General features: G+C 43.0%; 1 protein-coding gene across 2 annotated transcripts in view; it reads left to right on the forward strand.

Annotated features, from left to right (window-relative positions):
- RTEL1 (regulator of telomere elongation helicase 1) overlaps positions 1–20,980 on the forward strand; it is an 85,033-nt gene that overhangs the window by 18,284 nt on the left and 45,769 nt on the right. For both annotated transcript variants that reach the window (XM_075276914.1, XM_075276915.1), the window contains exons 12-15: positions 1,363–1,460; positions 1,552–1,607; positions 4,604–4,681; positions 20,259–20,334. In XM_075276914.1, the coding sequence (XP_075133015.1) occupies positions 1,363–1,460; positions 1,552–1,607; positions 4,604–4,681; positions 20,259–20,334 (308 nt within the window). The remainder of the gene's footprint in view (positions 1–1,362; positions 1,461–1,551; positions 1,608–4,603; positions 4,682–20,258; positions 20,335–20,980) is intronic.

A 20,980-nucleotide genomic window follows, 5' to 3' on the forward strand; every position in this document is an offset into this window, starting at 1 on the left:
CAACTTTCCAGCAGTATATAAAATCAGATCCCGGAGAGGTAAGTAACATTGTTTATTATTTTTCCTCACATCCCCTGGGGCTCCGATTATTATACTCGGGGGTCTGAAAAGACCCCCCCCCCCGAGTATAATAATAGCAGCAGTGGGATCCCGGGCCTATTCACTGCCAGCCTCCGCGGCCTAGAGCACTAGGGGAAGCGGGGGCAGCAGTGAGCAGGTCCAGGGAGGTTGGTAAATAGGCCGCTACCTCCTGGAGATACTCCAGCAGGTAGCGGCCTATTATAAAACAAAAAAAAAAGTACACTTACCGATGTTGCTGCTGCCCCGGGGATCCTCTTCTCTCGGCAGTCTGACGTCTACGTATCAGTGTAGATGGCGTAATGACTCTCCTGCGCTGGTTCAAAGAAAAAAAAGTAAAAAAAAATAATCGCCTGGGCTGCTGCTCCGATCAACCTATACTTCCTTTGCGATCGACTGGTAGATCACGATCAATGTATTTGGCACCCCTGATCTAGTCACACTGCGGGTTACCTTATTTTGTCAGCAATGACAAGTACAGTGTGACATTATTCAGTAGAGCTCACTGTATTCCTCAGTTACTTTGGCCCTCACTGTATACAAAGTCTCAAAACACTGAATTTAGGGATCAGTGGGTAAGCCCCAGCTTTTCTAGGAGTCCTGAGTGACAACTGGCAGAGCATGCATTAATGCTTAACCAGGCAGATCTTGCTGTTCATAGCTCTAGGAATGTTGGGTGTTAGACCCATGAGAACATACAGGCCGTCGTCTAGGAATCCTAGAAAATGTTAAAGCCATGATATTTCTTTTGAGCAGCTCTGCAGAAGAGTGGCTTGGGGATTAAGATTTCTAAGGATTTTTTGTACTTTGTTACATAATGTTCGGAACGACTATTCTTCAGCCTGTAAATAACATGGGAGATGTTTGTAACGCTCCTACTATTAAAATCAAATGCATGCAAAAGAATTTAGAAATCTTATAATGTAATAATATCTAAACTTTATGTATTTGGTTCAGTGTGTCTGTCACATTGTTCTATCTGTGTCATGTCTATCTCCCCGTCTCCTATTTCTTTCATATCTGTCTGTATTATACAATTATTGATATGGTTAGATAATCAATTCCTAATGCGATAAATCTTTTTGTCTGTAAATACTGATGCTATTAATCATTGACATGGGAGGAAGGCAAGCACAACACCAAGCTCTTGCATTCAGTGGTTTGTACCACATCACCAGCTCTAAGTGTCAAACAAATTTAGTCGCTTTTTCAACTTTGTATACCACTCCTGATACAGTCTTAAGATTGCTCAATCTTGAAGATTTTTCTCTCCTTTTTGTACAGTTACATCTTTGAGCTCTTTGCTTCTGTGGGGATCACATATGAAACGAAGACCAATCTTCTGGAGTTACTCGATCAGATCATACAACATGTGGGGGGAAGTAAGGAGTCATTTATTTTAGGACTTATTCATATAATATATACCTATGATAAATAAGTTTTTATGCATTTGTCAACATCTCTGGTTTTCAGGCTCTGGGGTCTTCACAAACACGCTAGGACTTCAGAAGTTGTCCGATATCATACAGGTAAAAATATTTTTCAATACCAATAAGTCCTTGAACCATCCACTTCAGTTATGTAATCTTCTCGGAAAGCTGGATAACGATACCTAATGATGCCTAGCTTTCCTATACTATTGAAAAGCAAACTGTGAAAGATTAGCCTGGGTATTGGAGCAATGGATTTACTGTTGTATAACTAGGATGATTTCCTGTAAAGTTATTTCTTATTGCTATCATCTTTATTAATTTCTCGCTTGTTTTACTGAAGGACACATTACCATGGGTATAGACCCTTGCAACTAGGAGGTTGCACTAGGGAGATGAAAAGCTGTCGGCTCAGCCTCCAGGCTATACCTTACCACACCCTGCAATCAGTTTAAACCTAGTGTCCGTAGGAGGCAGACGCGACCTGACTAAGTCTTCAGTGTGTACACCACACTAGCACTAGTTGTACCCCCTGTGGGTGCAGCGTTTTTCTAGGGCACCTCCGGTCACCTAGTTCCCACTCACTGCTTTCTGCATCGGCAGCCAGATTAGCAGGGTGACCCTGCGTTGCTTGAAGACACCAGACAGGTGAGTATAAGAAAAATAGAAGATGGGTGAGTATGTGAGTTCCCTCAACCCCACTCCACCTCCACCACAGTTTCCCCTGACCTCCTGGGTTGAACAAAGCCGACCTTTTGGCAAAGGTTAGAGAAGCATATCTATGAGGCCACTGGGGGAAAAAGGGTTCTTCCTACCCCAGAGGTGCCCTAAGCGCTATCCATCCTCTTCCAGCTGATCATGGCGTTTTCTGCCCCTTTAGTGCCCAGACCTGCCTGGCAGTTCAGTACAAGATCCTGTTTGGAATGAAGTTCCCCCCTTTCTCACACTCGGGCCTCTCTGGTGGTGGATGACTGTGGCTTAGGTCAGATAGGTGGTGTCATCTGGCTACTCCACTTTGCCTTCTTCCCTTGCTCCCTGGCTGCCTCCATTCTTTAGTGGCAGGGAGTCAGCATTCCCACTTCTGAGCGTTTCGGGGTTACTATTCCTACCTGTTTTCCGTTCCCAAGAAGGACGGCTCCCTACGTCCCATCCTGGACCTGAGGAGGCTTAACAGGCTCATCCATGTCTGCAGGTTCCGCCGGGAACTGAGGTCTATCATCTTCGACTCTGCAGTCTGTTGTGGCATCCCTGCACATTGGCGAATTCCTTTGTTCATTGACATCCATGATGCCTATCTTCATATATCCATGGCACTGAGTCATCTGTGTTTTCTTCATTTTGCTGTGGACTCATGACTTTTTCAGTTTGATGCTCTTCTCTTCAGGCTGGCTTCTCCCCTCTAGGTATATACCAAGATGCTGGCACCTCACATGGCCATCCTGTGCTCCATTGGTGTCCCCGTGCTTCCATACTTGGACATTCTCATGATGAAGCCCCCTCCAAGTTGGACAATTTTACCAGATTATGGATCACCTTAGACCTTCTTTGCCTTTTCAGCTGTTCACCAGCGAGGGAAGGTCTTGTCTTGTGCCATGATCCACGAAATGCACCAGGGCATGATTCTCCTCCCAGAGGCCAAGATTCTGAGGTCTCATGTGTCCCACTTTTGGAGGAACTCCTTGCTCTCTTCGGCTCTACATGTGGGTCCTGGGCTCATTGGTCTAGGCCTTCGAGGCTGTCCCTTTCGCTTAGTTTCACTCACGTTCTCTGCAGTTGGCGATTCAAACCTGCTGGGACAAATCTTTGGCCTGCCTTGACCGCCTGTTCTCCTGCCTCCTTGGGTTTGCTGAGAGATTCTTTAGTGGCTTTACTCCTTAGGACTATTTTAGGGGAAGCCCTCCGTTGGCAGGTGATTTCCGCCAACTTGAGTCTCTGACTGGGGATGCCTTGACTGTTGAGGGTCTGTGGTCCAAGGCAGAATCCTCCCTCCATTTCAACCTGCTGGAACTTATGGCTATGTTAACAGCCCTGTCTCCTTGGACCTCTCTCCTCCATGGATGTCTGTCATAGTCTAGACTGACAACTCCACTGCAGTTGCCTACTTGAAACTTCACTTTGGCACAAGTTGCTGTGTGGCCTTACTAGAAGTCTCCCGTTCTCTTCCTTGGGTGGAGTGCCACGTTCCAGCTGTTTCGGAAGTCCACATTCCAGGCGTGGACTTTTGGGTAGCGGACTACCTAACTTAAGAATTCTCACAGGTGGTCGTTCATCAGCAGATCTTCCTTCATTTGTGCTCCTGCTGGACACTCCTAATGTCGACCTCTTCACCTTCTGCCTGAACCACAAGGTCCCTGGCTACCTGGCTAGGTCTCTGGATCCTCCAGCTATTGCCGCTGACGCTCTCTGTTTTCAAACCTTCCCCTCCTCTTCTTCTCCCTTGGGTCTTCTAGAATCTCAAGACCAAGGGAGTTCCACCAACCTGCTACCCCCCCCCCCCCTTGCCTCGGCTGCGTTTAATGGTGTTGCTATTAAAGCCGAGGTTTTGAGGTGTTGAAGATTTTCGGAGCCTGTTATCCAGATCATTTTCAAGGCCTGGAAATTCCAGTCCGTTTGATCTACCATTGCACTTGGAAGGCTTGCGTCTGCTGGTGTGAGAAGTAACTATTGTCATTTGATCTTCCAGGCTTCCTGTTATTCCCATGGTGCTGTGTCCCCCAGTGATATAAGCAAGCAAATTGGGTTTTTGTACGATCTGTAACATCCTTTTCTCGTTGTATTCACTGGGTGGGGGACACAGATCCTGCCCTTGTTTTCACTACTGTTCTTGCCTGAGCTTTGTTTGGTTCTTTTTCGGGCTCAGGATATGGTGGTGTTTGTTGATTCTGTATTCCTTTTGTGTCTTTCTCCCAATGCTGCTATGCAAACTGATTCATACACCGTGCCTTTGGCAAGTTAGAGCCTAGAGACTGAGCCGACAGCTTTGCACCTCCCTAGTGTCAGCTTCCTAGTGGCCAGGTCTATAGGCATAGTGCTGTGTCCCCCCACTGAGTACAATGAGAAATATTATTTTTCTTTTTATTCTGTGTTTACTGCAGATTGTATTTAATATTGAGGTCCCCGAGGGCTCAGCTGCTCCAATCAGGAATCCACAAATCTCCAAATCGTATTACAAGGTCAGTAATGAAATCTATCAAGCCTATCACATTAACACTTTCATGGCCATTCTTTTTTTTTTTTTTTTCTTCTTTTTCTGTCATATGCAGGATTATTTTTATGTGGAATGAACTTGGGGAATATAAGAAAAAAATTGAGATGTGATTATAATGACATGCTAACTTTACCAACATAGAATATTCTACCACAAAATCAGTGGCAAATTCTGCCATCTGAAAGGGACCTTGGGGCAAAACAATGAAAGTATGGCAGTTGGGAACTTTTTATTTTTTTTCCTGCTACATCATTCACCATACAGGAAAACTAACTTTTATAGGTTTGTAGTCCGGGCGTTTTCAGACACAGGGATACTGTATGTGTTTCACAGTATTGAAGTACTTTTATATGTGTTCTAGGGGGTGATTTGAATTTATAAATTATTTTAAAAAAATTATTTTTTTTAATTGCATTTATAAGTCCCCTGTACGGGTCTTGAAACCCAGGGTGTCTGATCACTAATCCAATGCATTACAATGTTAATGAATTGCAAAATATTGGCACTTCTAAAATGATTCTAAGATCTTCATGAGAGCCCTTACAGATCTAGAGTGATTCACTATTGAAAATGCTATACAGTACGTCATTGAGATCCCATTGCAGATTCAAAGTCTCTACAGCGTTAAGTGATTTGCTCTAAATCTGTAAAGGGTATCATGAAGATCATCTCGTCATTCTCCTCTTTAAAATGCATCCAAGATCTAATTCATAGTCCTAATAAATCCTGACATATGGGGCTCTAAAATGTCCTCCCCCTTCCTATCTCAGGAAGCATCTTAAGAGCTGTTGTAGGAGGAGGAGGGAGGAGGAAGAACCCTGCAGACTGCACAGAGATAAGGCATAATCATCATCCTCATTATCTGTGCATAACCTGTATGTGACCCCCCAGGGGAAGTAGCATGGTCTTCTGTCCATGTTGTCCCCTCTTCTAGCTGAGAGAATACGATACTTTTGCATTCTGATTGTCACATGGAGGGATAATGTAATCTGAGCTTTATTAAAGAGGTATTCTTCTGTAATACCCCTCTGAACATGACCAAGAAGTTTATCCGTGCTGTGACACAGACATTTACCATTTTCCAGGTCGCAGCACCAAAAGAGTCATATCAAACACTTACACGACACATGCACAAAGTCCTCAATAAAGTTTAGGTTTCATCCTGTCCAAACCTGATCTTGATAGAGTAAAATATGCCTCTAGCGATATCCGTTACGCACTAAAATAATAGCAATAACGAATATTACTAGAGATGAACATATAAATTGTTACAATTTTTGTATAGGGGGATAGAAAATTATTACTGTTATGTAAACTATTTAAACCCTTCCCTCCAGCGGCATTTTTCAATTTTCATTTTTCGTTTTTGGCTCTTAGCCCCCCCCCTTCAAACCCCAATAACTTTTTTAATTTTTCGCTCTCATTGCCACATGAGGTCTTAATGTTTGTGGGATACATTGTTCTTCACAATGCTGCCATTAATTATTCTATACAATGTACTTGGAAGCTGGAAAAAAATTCTGAATGGGGTGGATTTGAAGAAAAAGTGCATTTGTGCAACTTTCTTACATGTTTCGTTTTTGCAGCGTTCACTGTGCAGCGAAAATGACATGTCACCTGTATTCTATGTTATGGTACAATTCTGGGGACTACAAATTTAAAGGCTATTCTTCTCCTATCTTTCGTTGTGTTCTGCGCCTGCCCACAAGCCACGAGAAAATGGCCGCTTACAATACTGTGCAAGCGGCCATTTTCTTGTGGGCATGCGCAGTCTGCTCTGCCCGAGGCCTAGAAGTTACAAGCCACCGCCGGAAGAAGAGGATGTGCATCTGTGCCGGCGTCTACACTCCCCGGCATCCGCCTCTCTATTACAGCGGATGCCGGGTCTGTATTCACATATGCAAAGCCAAGCGGTGAGATACCGCTGGCCCTGCGTGCACACTCCTAGATGATGAGACCAGTCTAGCCTTCACAATGCGAATACAGACCCGGCATCCGCTGTAATAGAGAGAGGCGGATGTCGGGTCTGTATTCCCATTGTGAAGGCTAGACTGGTCTATGAGTGTGCACGCAGGGCCAGCGGCATTTCGCCGCTTGGCTTTGCATATGTAACCCCGCCCACCAATGACGCAACAAAGCTGGAAGACAGAAGATTTTTCAACAACGAAGACTGGTGAGTATGCGACGTGGGAATACCCCTTTAAGCTATTTTATATGTGTTCCATACTGTGTACTTTTTTTTTTTTTTTTTTCTTCTTCCCCATTTGTTAGACCCACTAGGGGTCTTTAACTTCAGTGGGTCTGATCACTAATGCAATGGCATTACAATGCATTGCAAAATACCAGGGTTTCTATTGCAGGTTACCTAGCATAGCGTGCAATAGAAGAAATTACAGGCTGTAGAGGCTTCACAAGGCTCCAGGCTGTCATAACAACGTGATACCGACCCCGGAGCTCATGATATGTTACTTTTCTTGTACTGGTCCTGAGTTACAACATATATTCTATTTCATAGCTTCACTCACAATTCTATAGTAGGGCTCCCTAAGCTGAAAATGAATTGCAGTGTATATTGTACTGTATTGTGGAGCCTTTTTTTTAAGTAAACCCCATGTATTGTAGCCTTTGTAAAGACTTTTCCAGCAGTACCTTTATTTTTCAGGTGCATAGTTCTTTTAGCTCAGTAGTTCTGTGAGCTACTGAACATGCTTAGTAGCTCATAGAACTACTAGAGCGTACTGGGCAAGTGTGCTCCTTCATTCGGAAAATCCAAATTCATTCGGGTCCCAGATGTGTGTACTGCGCACGGTTGTGTGCAATCTTGGATTTCCCAAATGAAGGAGCATACTTGCACGTATGCATGGTTTTGAGCGAGAAGTCTGTCAGAGCAGCATTGAGGAAGGGCTCAGAAAAGATAAGAGAATGCTGTATAACGGAGGGTAGGCGTGATCAGAAGGATAACGCGGCTGTGATCTGTGGTAAAAGTATACACCCCCAGTGCTCTTTAACCCTTTCACTGCCAAGGGTCTCTGGAAATTTTGCACCTCCAGTAGCCAGAGCAATTTTCACAGTTTTGACATGTCTGAATAAAACGCATATTTCTAAATTAAATATTTGTCAAAGACCCCCATACCAATATATTTTCTGAAAGCAGAGAGCCAGGGGAATATAGCTTGAACAGTTCTATCTTGGAATGCTGCATTATACTTGTATACATTTGAGTTAAAGTTTTAAAAAATAAATAAATCCAAAATTCCAAATTTCTGACCTGAACTCTACCACATGCAGAGATATACTGACATAATTTCTTTAGTACACTAACGTCTAAGGTGTCTTTAATTCAACAATACTACATATATGTGACTAAACTCCCTTGAACCCCTTCCCGCCGATGGCACTTTTTGACTTCCTGACCAAGCTCGATTTTTCAAAACTGACATGTGTCACTTTCTGTGGCAATAACTTTGGAACGCTTTAACTTACCAAAGTGATTTTAAGATTGTTTTTTCGTAACACATTGTACTTCATGTTAGTGGTAAATTTTGGTTGATATGTTTTGTGTTTAATTATGAAAAAATTGGAAATTTGGTGGAAATTTTGAAAAATATGCATTTTATAAAGTTTGAAATGATGTGCATTGCATACAGATAGTCAGACCGCCAAAATTATATCATAAATCTCATGTCCCAGATCTCTGCTTTATGTCGGCATCAAACTTTAGTCACCCTTTTATTTTTTACAGACATTATAAGATTTACAAGTGAAACAACAATATTCAAAATTTTCAAGAAATTTCCAAAACCCATTTTTTAAGGGACTAATCCAGTTATGAAGGCGTTTTGAAAGACCCTTGTATTAAACCCCCCCATAAATCACCCCATTTTCAAAACTGCACCCCTTAAATAAGCCAAAACAACATATACCTAGTAATTTAACCCTATAAGTGCTTAACAGGAATTAATACAAAATGGAGGTGAAATTTTCAAATTTGAATTGATTTTACTAATTTTCGTTTAGCCCTAGAATTTGCACATTCACAAGGGGTTAAAGGAGAAAACGCATTCCCACAATTTGTTAGGCAAGTTCTCCCGACTACCATAGTACCCCACTTGTGGGTGTAAACTAATATATGGACGCACAGAGAGACGCAGGAGGGAAGGCGCGCCAAAGAGCTTTTAGAGGGCAGATCTGGCTGTGATCAGTTTCAGGAACCATGTCGCATTTACAAAGCCCTTGAGGAGTCAAAACAGTGGAAAACTCTAGAAAGTGACCCCATTTTGAAAACCGCACCCCTCAAAGAATTTATCAAGTGATGTAGTGAGCATTAGTAACCCCGAAGTGAATGTGTAAGCTGTGCGGAGTAAATTGGGTACACCAAATCCCATTCTATTTTCCCACCAGCTCCTATGACGCGGACAGGGAAGAGGGGCATTCTGGGGGATCAGCGCTGCTGTATTATCTGTCATAAGCTCTAAATATGGGGTGTCCCCTGAAAACGCTCGCACCGCTTACACATTTCCTTCTAGTCGCAGCCACTTATGTCCTAATGATTTGGCAACTTTTGGGGTTTTTGTCTTCACATTGTACAAGGTAGATTTTTATTTTCTGGCAATGTGGCCATATGAGGGCTTGGTGTTTGCGGTATTAGATGAGCTTCTCAATGCCACCATTTTGGGCTCTGTAACTTATTGACTACATTTTATTAACTCTTTCTGGGTGGGATGTAAAAGGAAACATCAATTCTGGCATTGCTTTTTAGCATTTATTTTTTTTCCCGTACAGCGTACAGCATAATTAACATGTTACCTTTATTCTGCGGGTCGGTACGGTTACGGCGATACCTCATTTATATGATTTTTTAATGCGTTGCTATTTGTGCAGAATAGAATTCAATTCAGGGAAAAAAAATCAATTATTTTTGCATCGCCATCTTCTGAAAGGCATAACGTTTTTATTTTTCGCTAGACAGAGCTGGTTGAGGGCTTATTTTTTGCGGGAAGACCACTTTTTATTGGTACCATTTTGGTTTTCATCTGACCATTTGATTACTTTTTATTGAACATTTTGTAAGGGAAAGGTGGTGAATAATCATTATTTTGTGCGGTTTTCTACGTTTTTTTTTTTTTACGACATTCGCCGTTCGGGTTAAATATTGTTTTAATTTTATTGTTCAGGTTATTACGGACGCGGCGATACCAAATATGTAATGTTTTTTTCTATTTTTCTTTATTTTACGTAATAAAACATTTTACATGTGGAAAATGGGATTTTTCGGGCTTTATTTCTATTTTATTTTAAACTTATTTAAACTTTTTTTTATTTTTACTTTTGTCCAACTTTTTTTTCTGTCCCCATGGGGGATTGAAGCAGTGATCGGCTGATCACCGCTTCACTACATATACACTGCAATACACGTGTAACACGTGTATTGCAGTGTATAGGAAGCTGTCAGCCTGTGTAGACGCACAGGCCGACAGCTTCATTTACGGCAGGATCAGCCAGGTGCGAGGACGGGGTAAGTGAAGGGGCAGACCCGGGGTCACTGATCAGACCCCGGGCTGCCCCCTACGAACACCGGCACCCCCCGAAACCGGCGCGGGGGGTGCCGATCGGCAACATTTTAGAACGGAACCCCGGTGGTGCCGGCGGTCATGTTGATCGCCGGCATATCAGGGGTTAACACCCGCGATCGGACCCGGTTCCGACCGCGGGTGTTACGGGGCATTGTCAGCCGTAACATACGGCTGACACCCGCTGTGCATGGTGCGCACACACTTTCTGTGTGCGCACCATGCATCCGCAGTAATAGTACGGCGGTTTGCGGGAAGCCCTTCCCTGCAGCGCCGTACTATTACGGCGAATGTCGGGAAGGGGTTAAGACACTAAAAAAGTGCACCTCAAAATCTTGATTTTGGCCTTAAATGTGAAAAAAAAAAAAAAAAAATAGCATGAATAAAACATGCCATATACATTAGAGTCAATGACTAAACCCCATCAACCTATATATTTTCAAACAGCAGACACCCCGGCGATCATAAAAATACATAAATCCTATTAATATTATAAATGTGAAATGTTTGTGAGTTTGTGACGTTGGATGTTCGGATGTTTGGCGGTCAATCACGCAAAGCCCGCTCCACCGATTTGGCTGACATTTTCCACAAACATAGTTAATACACCCGATTGCGCAATAGGCTACTTTTGAACACAATAACCCACATACGTTTTCCACACGAACCCCACAAAAAACAAACTGACATCACTATCTCTGCAATCTCACTTTGGACCATAGGAAGCCCCTAAACTTCACATTACCCCCTACAGTTTAGCCCCTAACCCCACACACTCACATTCACATATACTTTCCCCTTTCACCCTCACCTTCACCATCCTGCAGGAGCCTACCTCTGTCACTCTCCGGACCAGCCATGTTTGCCGACCCCAATCGCTGGAAGGATCCGCGGCACCGCCCACCACACTACTCCACTAGCGTCACAGGAGCATGCGCACTTTGCACACATAAACAACGTGTTACTAGCACGCCACCGTTTTGCGCCTCCACCTTAGGCCGCAGCACACGAAATCCTGCCTCCAGCCCGCAACAGTACCCGACGCCGCTATCACCTCCCTGCTATTTCCTCTGCACGATCCATCCACCAGCCCAACACTGGTAAGTTCACATACCACTCTAACACTGCCAGGACCTCTGCCCTCTCTACTCCGCTGTGCCAACACCTTACGCTCCATAATAACCTTACCCCTCTCCCTCAGTGCCCTATCCTTCCACTTCTCCTCCGCAAACACACCTCCCAGTCACTTGCTCCTCACTTCACCCCCTTGCTACGGCCCATGCCACTGATGTTCCTATGGCAATCAGCCGCCATAGCTGACGCTTCCTTGCACACCACCGCTCACACTGCCTCTGCTCTCGGCCGCCATAACCCCTTGTACTACGGCGCATGCCAGCACTTTCCGTCTGCCAGGTGGCCGGTAGCCGTACGCCCGCCATAGCCCTTCCCTTACACAATCGCGCATACACTGCGCTACCCCCATCATGTCTCCGGTTCCTGCCAACTTTGCGTCCTCCGCCGCCTTTTCTTACCTGTCTCGCGGCTTCGGTCTGTCCCTCGCTACGCGGAGGCATCCTCCTGCTCATCTCCGCCGCCTACACTGGGCTAGGCTGCCGCCGCGAAGGTTCCTGTAGCAGCCGCTAGCTCTCCCACGCCTTCCACACAGCGCAGTGTGTCCAGGCTGCTGCAGGCTATGCTACGTAGCCTGCAATAGCACTGGCACGATTATGCAATACATAGCAATACATTACGATTGCAATGCATTGCATTGTTCAAGACACCCCCTGTTGGTGTACAACGGTATTGTTTTGCAAGCTGCTAGATGCAGCTTGCAAACCTCATTAGCATTAAAATAAAATAAAAAAAATAAAAAAACAATACTATGAAACACCCACATTACCTATCCCCGCCTCCGAAATCCCCCACTCTACTAACTGAACTAAACATTACGCCTGCATACACTCACACTATTAGGCAATGCATTGCATTATTCAGCACACCCCCTGCTCTCCTTCACACCCACTAAACGCCCATGTATTTGCTGAAAATACACGTCTACAAATACACTTGTAAGGGTCCATTCACACGGCGTAACGCGGCGCTCATTTGGTGCTTATTTTTATGCCGAGAGCCGCGTTACGGTCGCGTGTACGCGGCGTTAACCCGATCGTAAAATTTCACCCGTGACTCGATTTACACACTTCTACAATCACCGCAGACGAAGTCGCGGGTAAAAGCTAATAATAAATAAATCTAGCTTATTATACTCACAGCCACCTTCATGCAACCTTTTATCAAACATTGATTTTTTGCAAAAATTACACAAGTTCAGGTTTGAGACTAAATCTCTGAGACAGTTCAAACTATATATACAGAAAACTTTCAAAGCTGAGTTCTTTGTGCACTAAGCAATACTAACTTTTAACAGTATATAATTGCTTAAATTTAAAGAATAGAGATGAGTGAACACTGTTCGGAACAGCCGTTCCGAACTGCACGCTCACAGAACGCTCCCATAGAAATGAATGGAAGCGGCCGGCACGCGGGGGTTTAAGTGGCAAAGTCTGCGTGCCAGGTGCTTCCATTCATTTCTATGGGAGCGTGCTGTTCGGATCGGCTGATCCAAACAGTGTTCGCTCATCTCTATTAAAGAAGAATCCCTTAACTTAAAGAAGTTATAGGAAATAGGGGGTTTGGATAATAGAAGGGGAGTGGGGTCGGTATATCAGGGACTGGGGTAAAGTGCTAAGCGTTTTAACCGGTTAAGGACCAGGCCTAGAAGTACATTAAGGACCGGGCCTCTTTTTTCAAAACTGACATGTGTCACTTTAAATGGCAATAACTTTGAGACGCTTTAACTTACACAAGTGATTTTGAGATTGTTTTTTTGTAACACATTATACTTCATGTTAGTGGTAAACACTAATCAATATTTTTGTATTTATTTATAAAAAAACTAGCAAATTTGATGGAAATTTGGAAAAAATTGCAATTTTCAAAATGTGAAATTCTCTGCTTTTCAGGCAGATAGTCATACCATTCAAATACATGAATAAATATTATCTCCCATATCTCTGCTTTATATTGGCATCATCTTTTGATTGTCTTTTAATTCATTTTGGATGTTACAAGGCTTACAAGTGTAACAGCGATTTTTCAGATTTACAAGAAAATTCCTCAAACTAATTCTTTAGGGAACACTTCAGTTCTGAAAGGAATTATAAAGGCCTATATAATAGAAACCCCCATAAATCACCCCATTTTCAAAACTGCACCCCTCAAATTATTCAAAACAGCATTTGGGATGTTTGTTAACCCTTTAAGCATTTCATAAGAATAAAAATAATATGGAGGTCAAATTTAGACATTTCATTTTTTTTCACTAATACATTCATTTAGACCTAAAATTATCACATTCACAAAGGGTTAAAGGAGAAAATGCATCTCACATTTTGTTATGCAATTTCTCCCATGCACAGAAATACCCCACATGTGGGTGTAAACTGATTTTTGGGCACACGGCAGTGCACGAAAGGGAAGGAGCGACACTGGGTGTTTGAACAGCATATTTTGCTGGAATAATTTTCAGGCACCATGTCGCATTTGCAGAGCCCTTAGCGTACCAAATCAATGGAAACCCCCCCAAAAGTGACCCCATTTTAGAATCTACACCCCTCACAGAATTCATCAAGGGGTATAGTGAGTATTTAGACCCTACAGTTGTTTCACAGATTTTACTAACATTGGGATGTGTAAAAGAAAAATTACTAAAATGTCACTTTATCCCCAAAGTTTTCATTTTCACAAGGGGTTAAAGGAGTAAAAGCCCCCCAAAGTTTGTTAAACAATTTATCCTGAATACGGCAATACCCCATATGTGGCCATAATCTGCTGTATGGGTACATGGCGGGGCTCAGAATGGAAGGAGCGCTATTTTGCTTTTGGATGGCAGATTTTGCTGGAATAATTTTTAGGTGCCATGTCGCATTAGCAGAGCCCCTAGAGAACCAATACAGTGGAAACCCCCTAAAAGTGACCCCATTTTGGAAACTACACCCCCCACAGAACATATCAAAGGGTAGAGTGAGCATTTCAACCCTACAGCTGTTTCACAGATTTTATTAACATTGGGACATGAAAATGAAAATTTACTTTTTTTCCAACAAACTGTCAATTTAGCCCCAAATTTTTCATTTTCACAAGAGGATAAAGGAGAAAAAGCTCACTACAGTTCGTTACACAATTTCTCCTGAACACAGAAATGCCCCATATGTGGCCATAATCTACTGTATGGGAACATGGCGGGGCTCAGAATGGAAAGAGCGCTGTTCGGCTTTTGAAGGGCAGATTTTGCTGGAATATTTTTCAGGTGCCATGTCGCATTTGCAGAGCCCCTAGTGTACCAATAAAGTGGAAACCCCCTAAAAGTGACCCCATTTTGGAAACTACACCCCTCATAGAATTTATCTAGGGGTTTGGTGAGCATTTTGGCCTCACAGCTGATTCACAGATTTTATTAACAATGGGACGTAAAAATGAAAAATTACTTTTTTTTTTCCAATTAATCTTCCATTTAGCGCCATATTTTTAATTTTACAAGTAGCTGAAGAATTAAAAAAAAAAACCAGAGTTTGTTACACAATTTCTTCTTAACACGGCAATACCCCATATGTGGCCATAATCTGCTGTATGGGTACATGGTGGGGCTCAGAATGGAAAGAGCGCTATTTGGCTTTTAGAAAGCAGATGTGGCTGGAATAGTTCTCAGGTGCCATGTCGCATTAGCTGAGCCCCTAAAGTATCAATACAATGGAAACCCCCCATTGTGACCCCATTTTAGAAACTACACAGGTGACAGTAAACTGGAATTCACCAAGAAGTGACCCCATTTTGTAGGGACAATTTTAGGGCCTCTGCAAATGTGACGTGGTGTCCAAAAACAAAGAATCTAAATCTGCACTCCAAAAGCACATATCGCTCCTTCACATCTCCGTCCTGCTGGGTACCCAAATAGCGGTGTATGCCCACATGTATGACACTGGTGTACCCCGGATAACGTACTTAATGCCATATGTGGGTATAAATGGCTGTTTGGGCACAGCCGGGCACAGAAGGGAAGGAGCGCTTTTGGTTTTTGGAGCATAGTTTGGTTTTTGGACGTCATGCCACTTTTGCAAAGCCCCTGAATTGCCAATAAAGTGGAATCTGCAGACATGTCACCCCATTTTGGACACTACCCCACTCATGGGATTTATCAAGTGGTGTAGCGAGCACTTTTAACCCGAGTGTTGCATTTATTTAGTTTCCAGAAATGAAATCACAGCTGATAATGAGAAGTTAAAAATGAAAATTTTCCAGAGATTCGCCATTTTAGTGCCCGATATGTTGTGCCCAACTTATGTCAGCAGAGACACTCCAAAAACTGGTAAGCGGGTATCCTGGGCACAACAGCTTTTAGAGCGTTCATCTCTGATACAAGATGGGCACAACATGTTACGCACTGAAATGACGGATTCCTGGAAAAATTGTCATTTTTCACCTCTCACAATCAGCTTCGTATTCATTTATGGATAATAAGTTATAGCAACACTTGGGGGTTAAAAATGCTGTCTGTACCCCTGGATAAATCCTTCAGGGGTGTAGTTTCCAAAATAAGGTCTCATATCAGGGGATTCCACTTTACTGGCGTTTCAGCTCTGCAAAAGTGTCATGGCATCCAAAAACCAAACCGTCTGTGCTCCAAAAACCCAATAACCCTTCTTCCCTTTTGCGTCCAGCTGTGCCCTAATATCAGTTTATACCCACATATGACATTACGTCCGTTATCGTGGGTACACCAGTGTCATACATGTGTCATACATGTGGCATAAACTGCAGTTTGGGCGCACAGCAGGGCGCAGAAGGGAAGGAGCGCGATGCGGCTTTTGGAGCACAGATTTGGATGTTTGGTATTTGAACGCCATGTCATGTTTGTAGAGCTTGTAAGGTACCAGGAAAGCGGATTCCCCAAAGGAGTGACCCCATTTTGAAAACTGCACCCCTCAAAGAATTTATCAGGGGGTGTAGTGAGTATTAGTATTGCAGGCGTGACTGCACAGCGGATGGCGAAGAGGGAATATATAAGCTGTGCGGAGAACATTGCAAACACCAAATTCCCTACTATGTCCCAGTAGCTCCTATGATTGGGGGAGTCACTCTGGGGGTCACTTCTGGTGTCTTCTCCCTCATAAGCTGTAAATCTGGGGTGTCCCCTGATATTCGCTCGCACAGCTTATATATTCCCTACCTGCCGCAGCCAGTTGTGTTCTAATAATTTGGCGATTTTTGGGGGGTTTTGCCTTGACATTGCTAAATGCTATAATTTCTTTATTTTTCTGGTGACGCGGCCATATAAGGGCTTGTTGTTTGCGGGATGAAATGCATTTTGTAATGACACCATTTTTGGGTGCCTACAACTTATAGAATACATTTTATTAACTCTTTCTTGCTGGATTAAAAAAAAAAAAATCAATCCTGCATTGAGTTTTACATTTTAAATTTTTCACCATGCAGCGTACAGTATAAGTGACATGTGTCCTTTATTCTGCGGGTCAGTACGGTTACGGCGATACCTCATTTATGTTATTTTTTTATGCAATACTAAGTCTGCTGAACAAAAACACATATGGGGACATAAATCAGTGTTTTTTGCATCGCCATCTTCTGAGAGGCGTAACATTTTTGTTTTTCGGTTGACAGTGTTGGTTGAGGGCTTATTTTTTGCGGGAAAATGTGCGCTTTTTATTGGCACTGTTGTGGGGTGAATATGACTTTTTGATCACTTTTTATAGCATATTTTGTAGGATGAGATGACAAAAAATCATTACTTCCGGCGAGTTTTTTCCGTTTTTTTTTTTCCGACGTTCACCGTGTACATTAAATATTATTTCAGTTTTATTGTACAGGTTGTTACGGATGCGGCGATACCAAATATGCATTGCTTTTTTTAATTTTTAGTGCTTTTTTTTATATAATTCATTTTGTATAGAAAAAAGGAATTTTTGGACTTTAGAACTTTATTACTTTTTTCATACACTTTATTTTTTTTTTTTAACTTTTTTTTTAACTTTTTCATCTGTCCCTTTAGGACACTTGAATCAGTTGATGCTTTGATGAAAGCATCAGCTGATTCTACACAGTAGCAGACAGGACACGAGCAGGACATGAACCTGCTCGTGTCCTGTAAGCTGCAGAGGAAGTGAGCTGCATCGCTCACTTCCTCCATCGGTCGGCAGGATCACCAGGTATGTGGGGGCTCCGGGCAGTCTGGGGTCACTGGCCAGACCCCAGACTACCTTTTACTGACATCGGCACCCCCCGATCTCGCCGCGGGGGGTGCCGATCCCTTTCAATTGTCGGCGGATCCCTTTCGATCGCGCCGTGATGTTTGACGGCGCGATCGAAAGGGTTAACACGTCCAGTCGGACTCAGTTCCGACTGGACGTTATGGAGGAAGGGGTTAGGTGTTAGTAACACCTAACCCCTGTCCCCCCCGCACCCCTCCCCCTGCCAGAAAGGTACCTAAAGGCCGGACGTATTTCGGCAATAGTCCGGTCTTTAGGTACCAGCACATGAGGCCGTAAATTTACGTACGGCGGTCCTCATGTGGTTAAAAAGGGGTATGTACGTCTATACATTTTATTCTGTTAGTGTAAGTGAATGTGGTGGAAATGCTTAGTGACACTGCTTCCTGGACTCCTCACTTTAGACAGGTAAGGACAGTTTCTATGCAGATAGGAACTATCTGGTGACCTATTGGTTACCTTGCTCTGAAGCTCAGACGTTTAGCTTCCAAATAAGATGAAAATTGCGAGTGTCACAATTTTCATCTCACAGTAGCACTCTATACGATCACTGCCCATTCTTCAGCACCACAGATAAGAGCGGGAAAGAGATAGCAGTACCGTCGTCTTTTTTATGTGATATCTGTAATCAATGACCTTTTGGTCAGCTTATCACTGGCTTATCTGAAAGCTAGGAACATCCTTTGTGGGTTTGGATGTTTGTTCCTCAATCACGCAAAATCTGCTGTACGGATTTGCATGAAATTTGCCACATACATAGATAGGAACCCCGATTAAAACATAGGCTACTTTTTTATCCCGGTAAATGACGTCACTACACGACTGCAGTGAAGGAATTTAGGTTCACACAACACTAAAGGACCTGTGATGACTTCATCACAGGTCCTCCATCCTTTATAGGATAGGATCATGCTAGGGAGTGGGCGGAGCTACACGCTATTTTGTGGGCGGAGCTATATAGGATGAAGCTGGACAGTGTGAAAGCTGAAAGAAAATGGGAGTCTCATGGAAGATTAGGAGACTACAGAACATGCAGTCTGTCTGTGGGCAATAGGAGTATATCGGGTGTAGAGTTTCAGTGAGTACGACGGGGAATGTGGTGTTCTACCTCTGATGGGGGAGGGGGGAGAACTTTGGCACATTTCAGCAAACCTTTATATACAGCTGGGTATCCTACACATATGCAGCGATGTAGTAGAGCTGAGACGCAGGAGTAGGCTGATCAAAAAATTCACAATTTTCATCTCATATTGTAGCCCATGTTCCAAGCTTTCAGATGAGATGAAAATTGTAAATCTACTCGCAATTTTCATCTCTCTGTAAAGCTTTGTGAGCCGTCTCTCGTCCCCTTCAATAGTGCCGACACTGCGGTACCGCTGTCTTCTTTAGTTGACAGCTGCGATCAGCAACCTCTTGGTCAGCTGATCGCTGGCTTACTTTATAGCTCATGTTCATAGCTTCCAAATGAGATGAAAATTGTGACACTAGTCACAATTTTCATCTCACAGTAGCACTTTATACGATTGCTGCCCATTCTTCAACACCACAGATAAGAGAGGGACAGACGGAGCAGTACCGCCATCTTTGTGATAGCTGTGATCAGCGACCTTTTGGTCAGCTGATTGCTGGCTCATTTTATAGCTCATGTTCCTAGCTTTCAAATAAGATGAAAATTGCGATGATGCTTGCAATTTTCATCTCGCTGTAAAGCTTTATGTGAGCGCTCCCCCCTCCCCTTCTACTGTCACGGAGCGGTACTGCCGTCTTTTTTTTTTTTTTTTTTTTTAGTTGACAGCTGCAATCAGCGATCCCCTGGTCAGCTGATCACTAGCTTATTTTAAAGGGCAGACTCTTGGCTTTCATATAAGCTGAAAATGGCACTCGCTGCCATTTTCAGCTCACTATACTGCTTTTTTTATAGCGCCTCCCCCTACATTTCTGTAGAAAAAATAGGGAACAGAATCTGCATGTATTAACAGTTTTGAGAGCGGTCGGTAACCTCCAGGTCATCAGATCGCTTTGCCATTTTAAAGTCAAGATCTTTGGCTTTAAAATGACACCAAAACTATCGAGAGAACCCAATTTTTGACAGTTATGAGCTTCAGTATCAAGGATGTAGTAGCTACATCCTCCGCTACTGAAGTGCCACTTTGGGAGCACGTATAGCTACGTGCTTGGTAAGAAAGGGGTTAAGAAGGCTGAAGATAAAGAAGAAAAGTGAGTTAATTCAAAATCTAAAGGAGACATCTGAAAAACAAAGGTGCTGCTGGAAAAGCCTTTTATAAATTCTATAATACATGGTGTTTACGTAAAAAAAACCCTATTTGTTAGTGATTTGGCAATTCCCTTTACCTACTGGAGGAATAACTGTATAAATACATTATATATATATTGAACTGATTGAGTTATTCTGTTACAATTCTACAGCTATTAAAAATAGCATGTGGTTGCCAGACATTCCTCTAATTGTAGCTATGCTGCTAAACTATAAAGTGACTAGCTTAAAGACTACTCTGTAAATAAGCAGGTAATGCTGAGTAACTTTAGCCCTGGAACCTGCTATTACCTAATTGTTTTTAGCTGACTAAACAGATCATCTCAATCTATTTTTTATTCAACTTGTCTTCAGGTTCATATCCATCCAGACAGCAGTCAAAGAAGGAAGCCTCGTGGAGATGTCTGGAGTAACAGCAGAAGGCAAGGGGGTGAGTGCTCTTTTTACACTGATACAAAACCATTTTGCCTTTTTCTTACTGTGAAAAAGACCAAAACTCTTAGGATATGTTTACACAGCAAAATCTGGCGCTGATTTTGAGGCAGATTCCTATCTGATTCTGCCTTTCATTGTTGTTCTGTGGCTGATTCAGTCCTCATTGCACAGGTAAGATCAGTGGAGGAGGGAAGAGGTAGAGTGCTGATTTAATAAGTGAGGCTCACAATGATCATCTAGTGTAAGATTCCCCTGACTCATACTATCTGTGTGTGTTGTGTGCAGAATTTTCAGTGTATTTCTATAAGGTTCCACCTCCTGCTTGTAAAAGCTGTCTGTGAGAAACCTATCACAATCTGCATCACATGATACAGTTATACACTGTGCAGTGTGGTTAGGGGGACAAAATTTCTGTGCCTATCTATCAGTTTCTGCACATAATTAGAATGCAGAGTAAATGCTGTATAATGCGGGTCTGTACCCTCCACTTCTGCAAAGCTGGAGGTTTCACAGGAAAAGTTAAAGGAAGTCTATCAGTGCCAAAATTGCTTATTTCCACTTGTAGAGGCTGTTGGTGGCATAGTGAACATTTCACTTTTGTGTCAAAGCACAATCTTCCTGACAGTAAATCAACCTTTAGT

Source organism: Leptodactylus fuscus, chromosome 6, assembly GCF_031893055.1.
Source record: "Leptodactylus fuscus isolate aLepFus1 chromosome 6, aLepFus1.hap2, whole genome shotgun sequence".
Classification (NCBI taxonomy): domain Eukaryota; kingdom Metazoa; phylum Chordata; class Amphibia; order Anura; family Leptodactylidae; genus Leptodactylus; species Leptodactylus fuscus.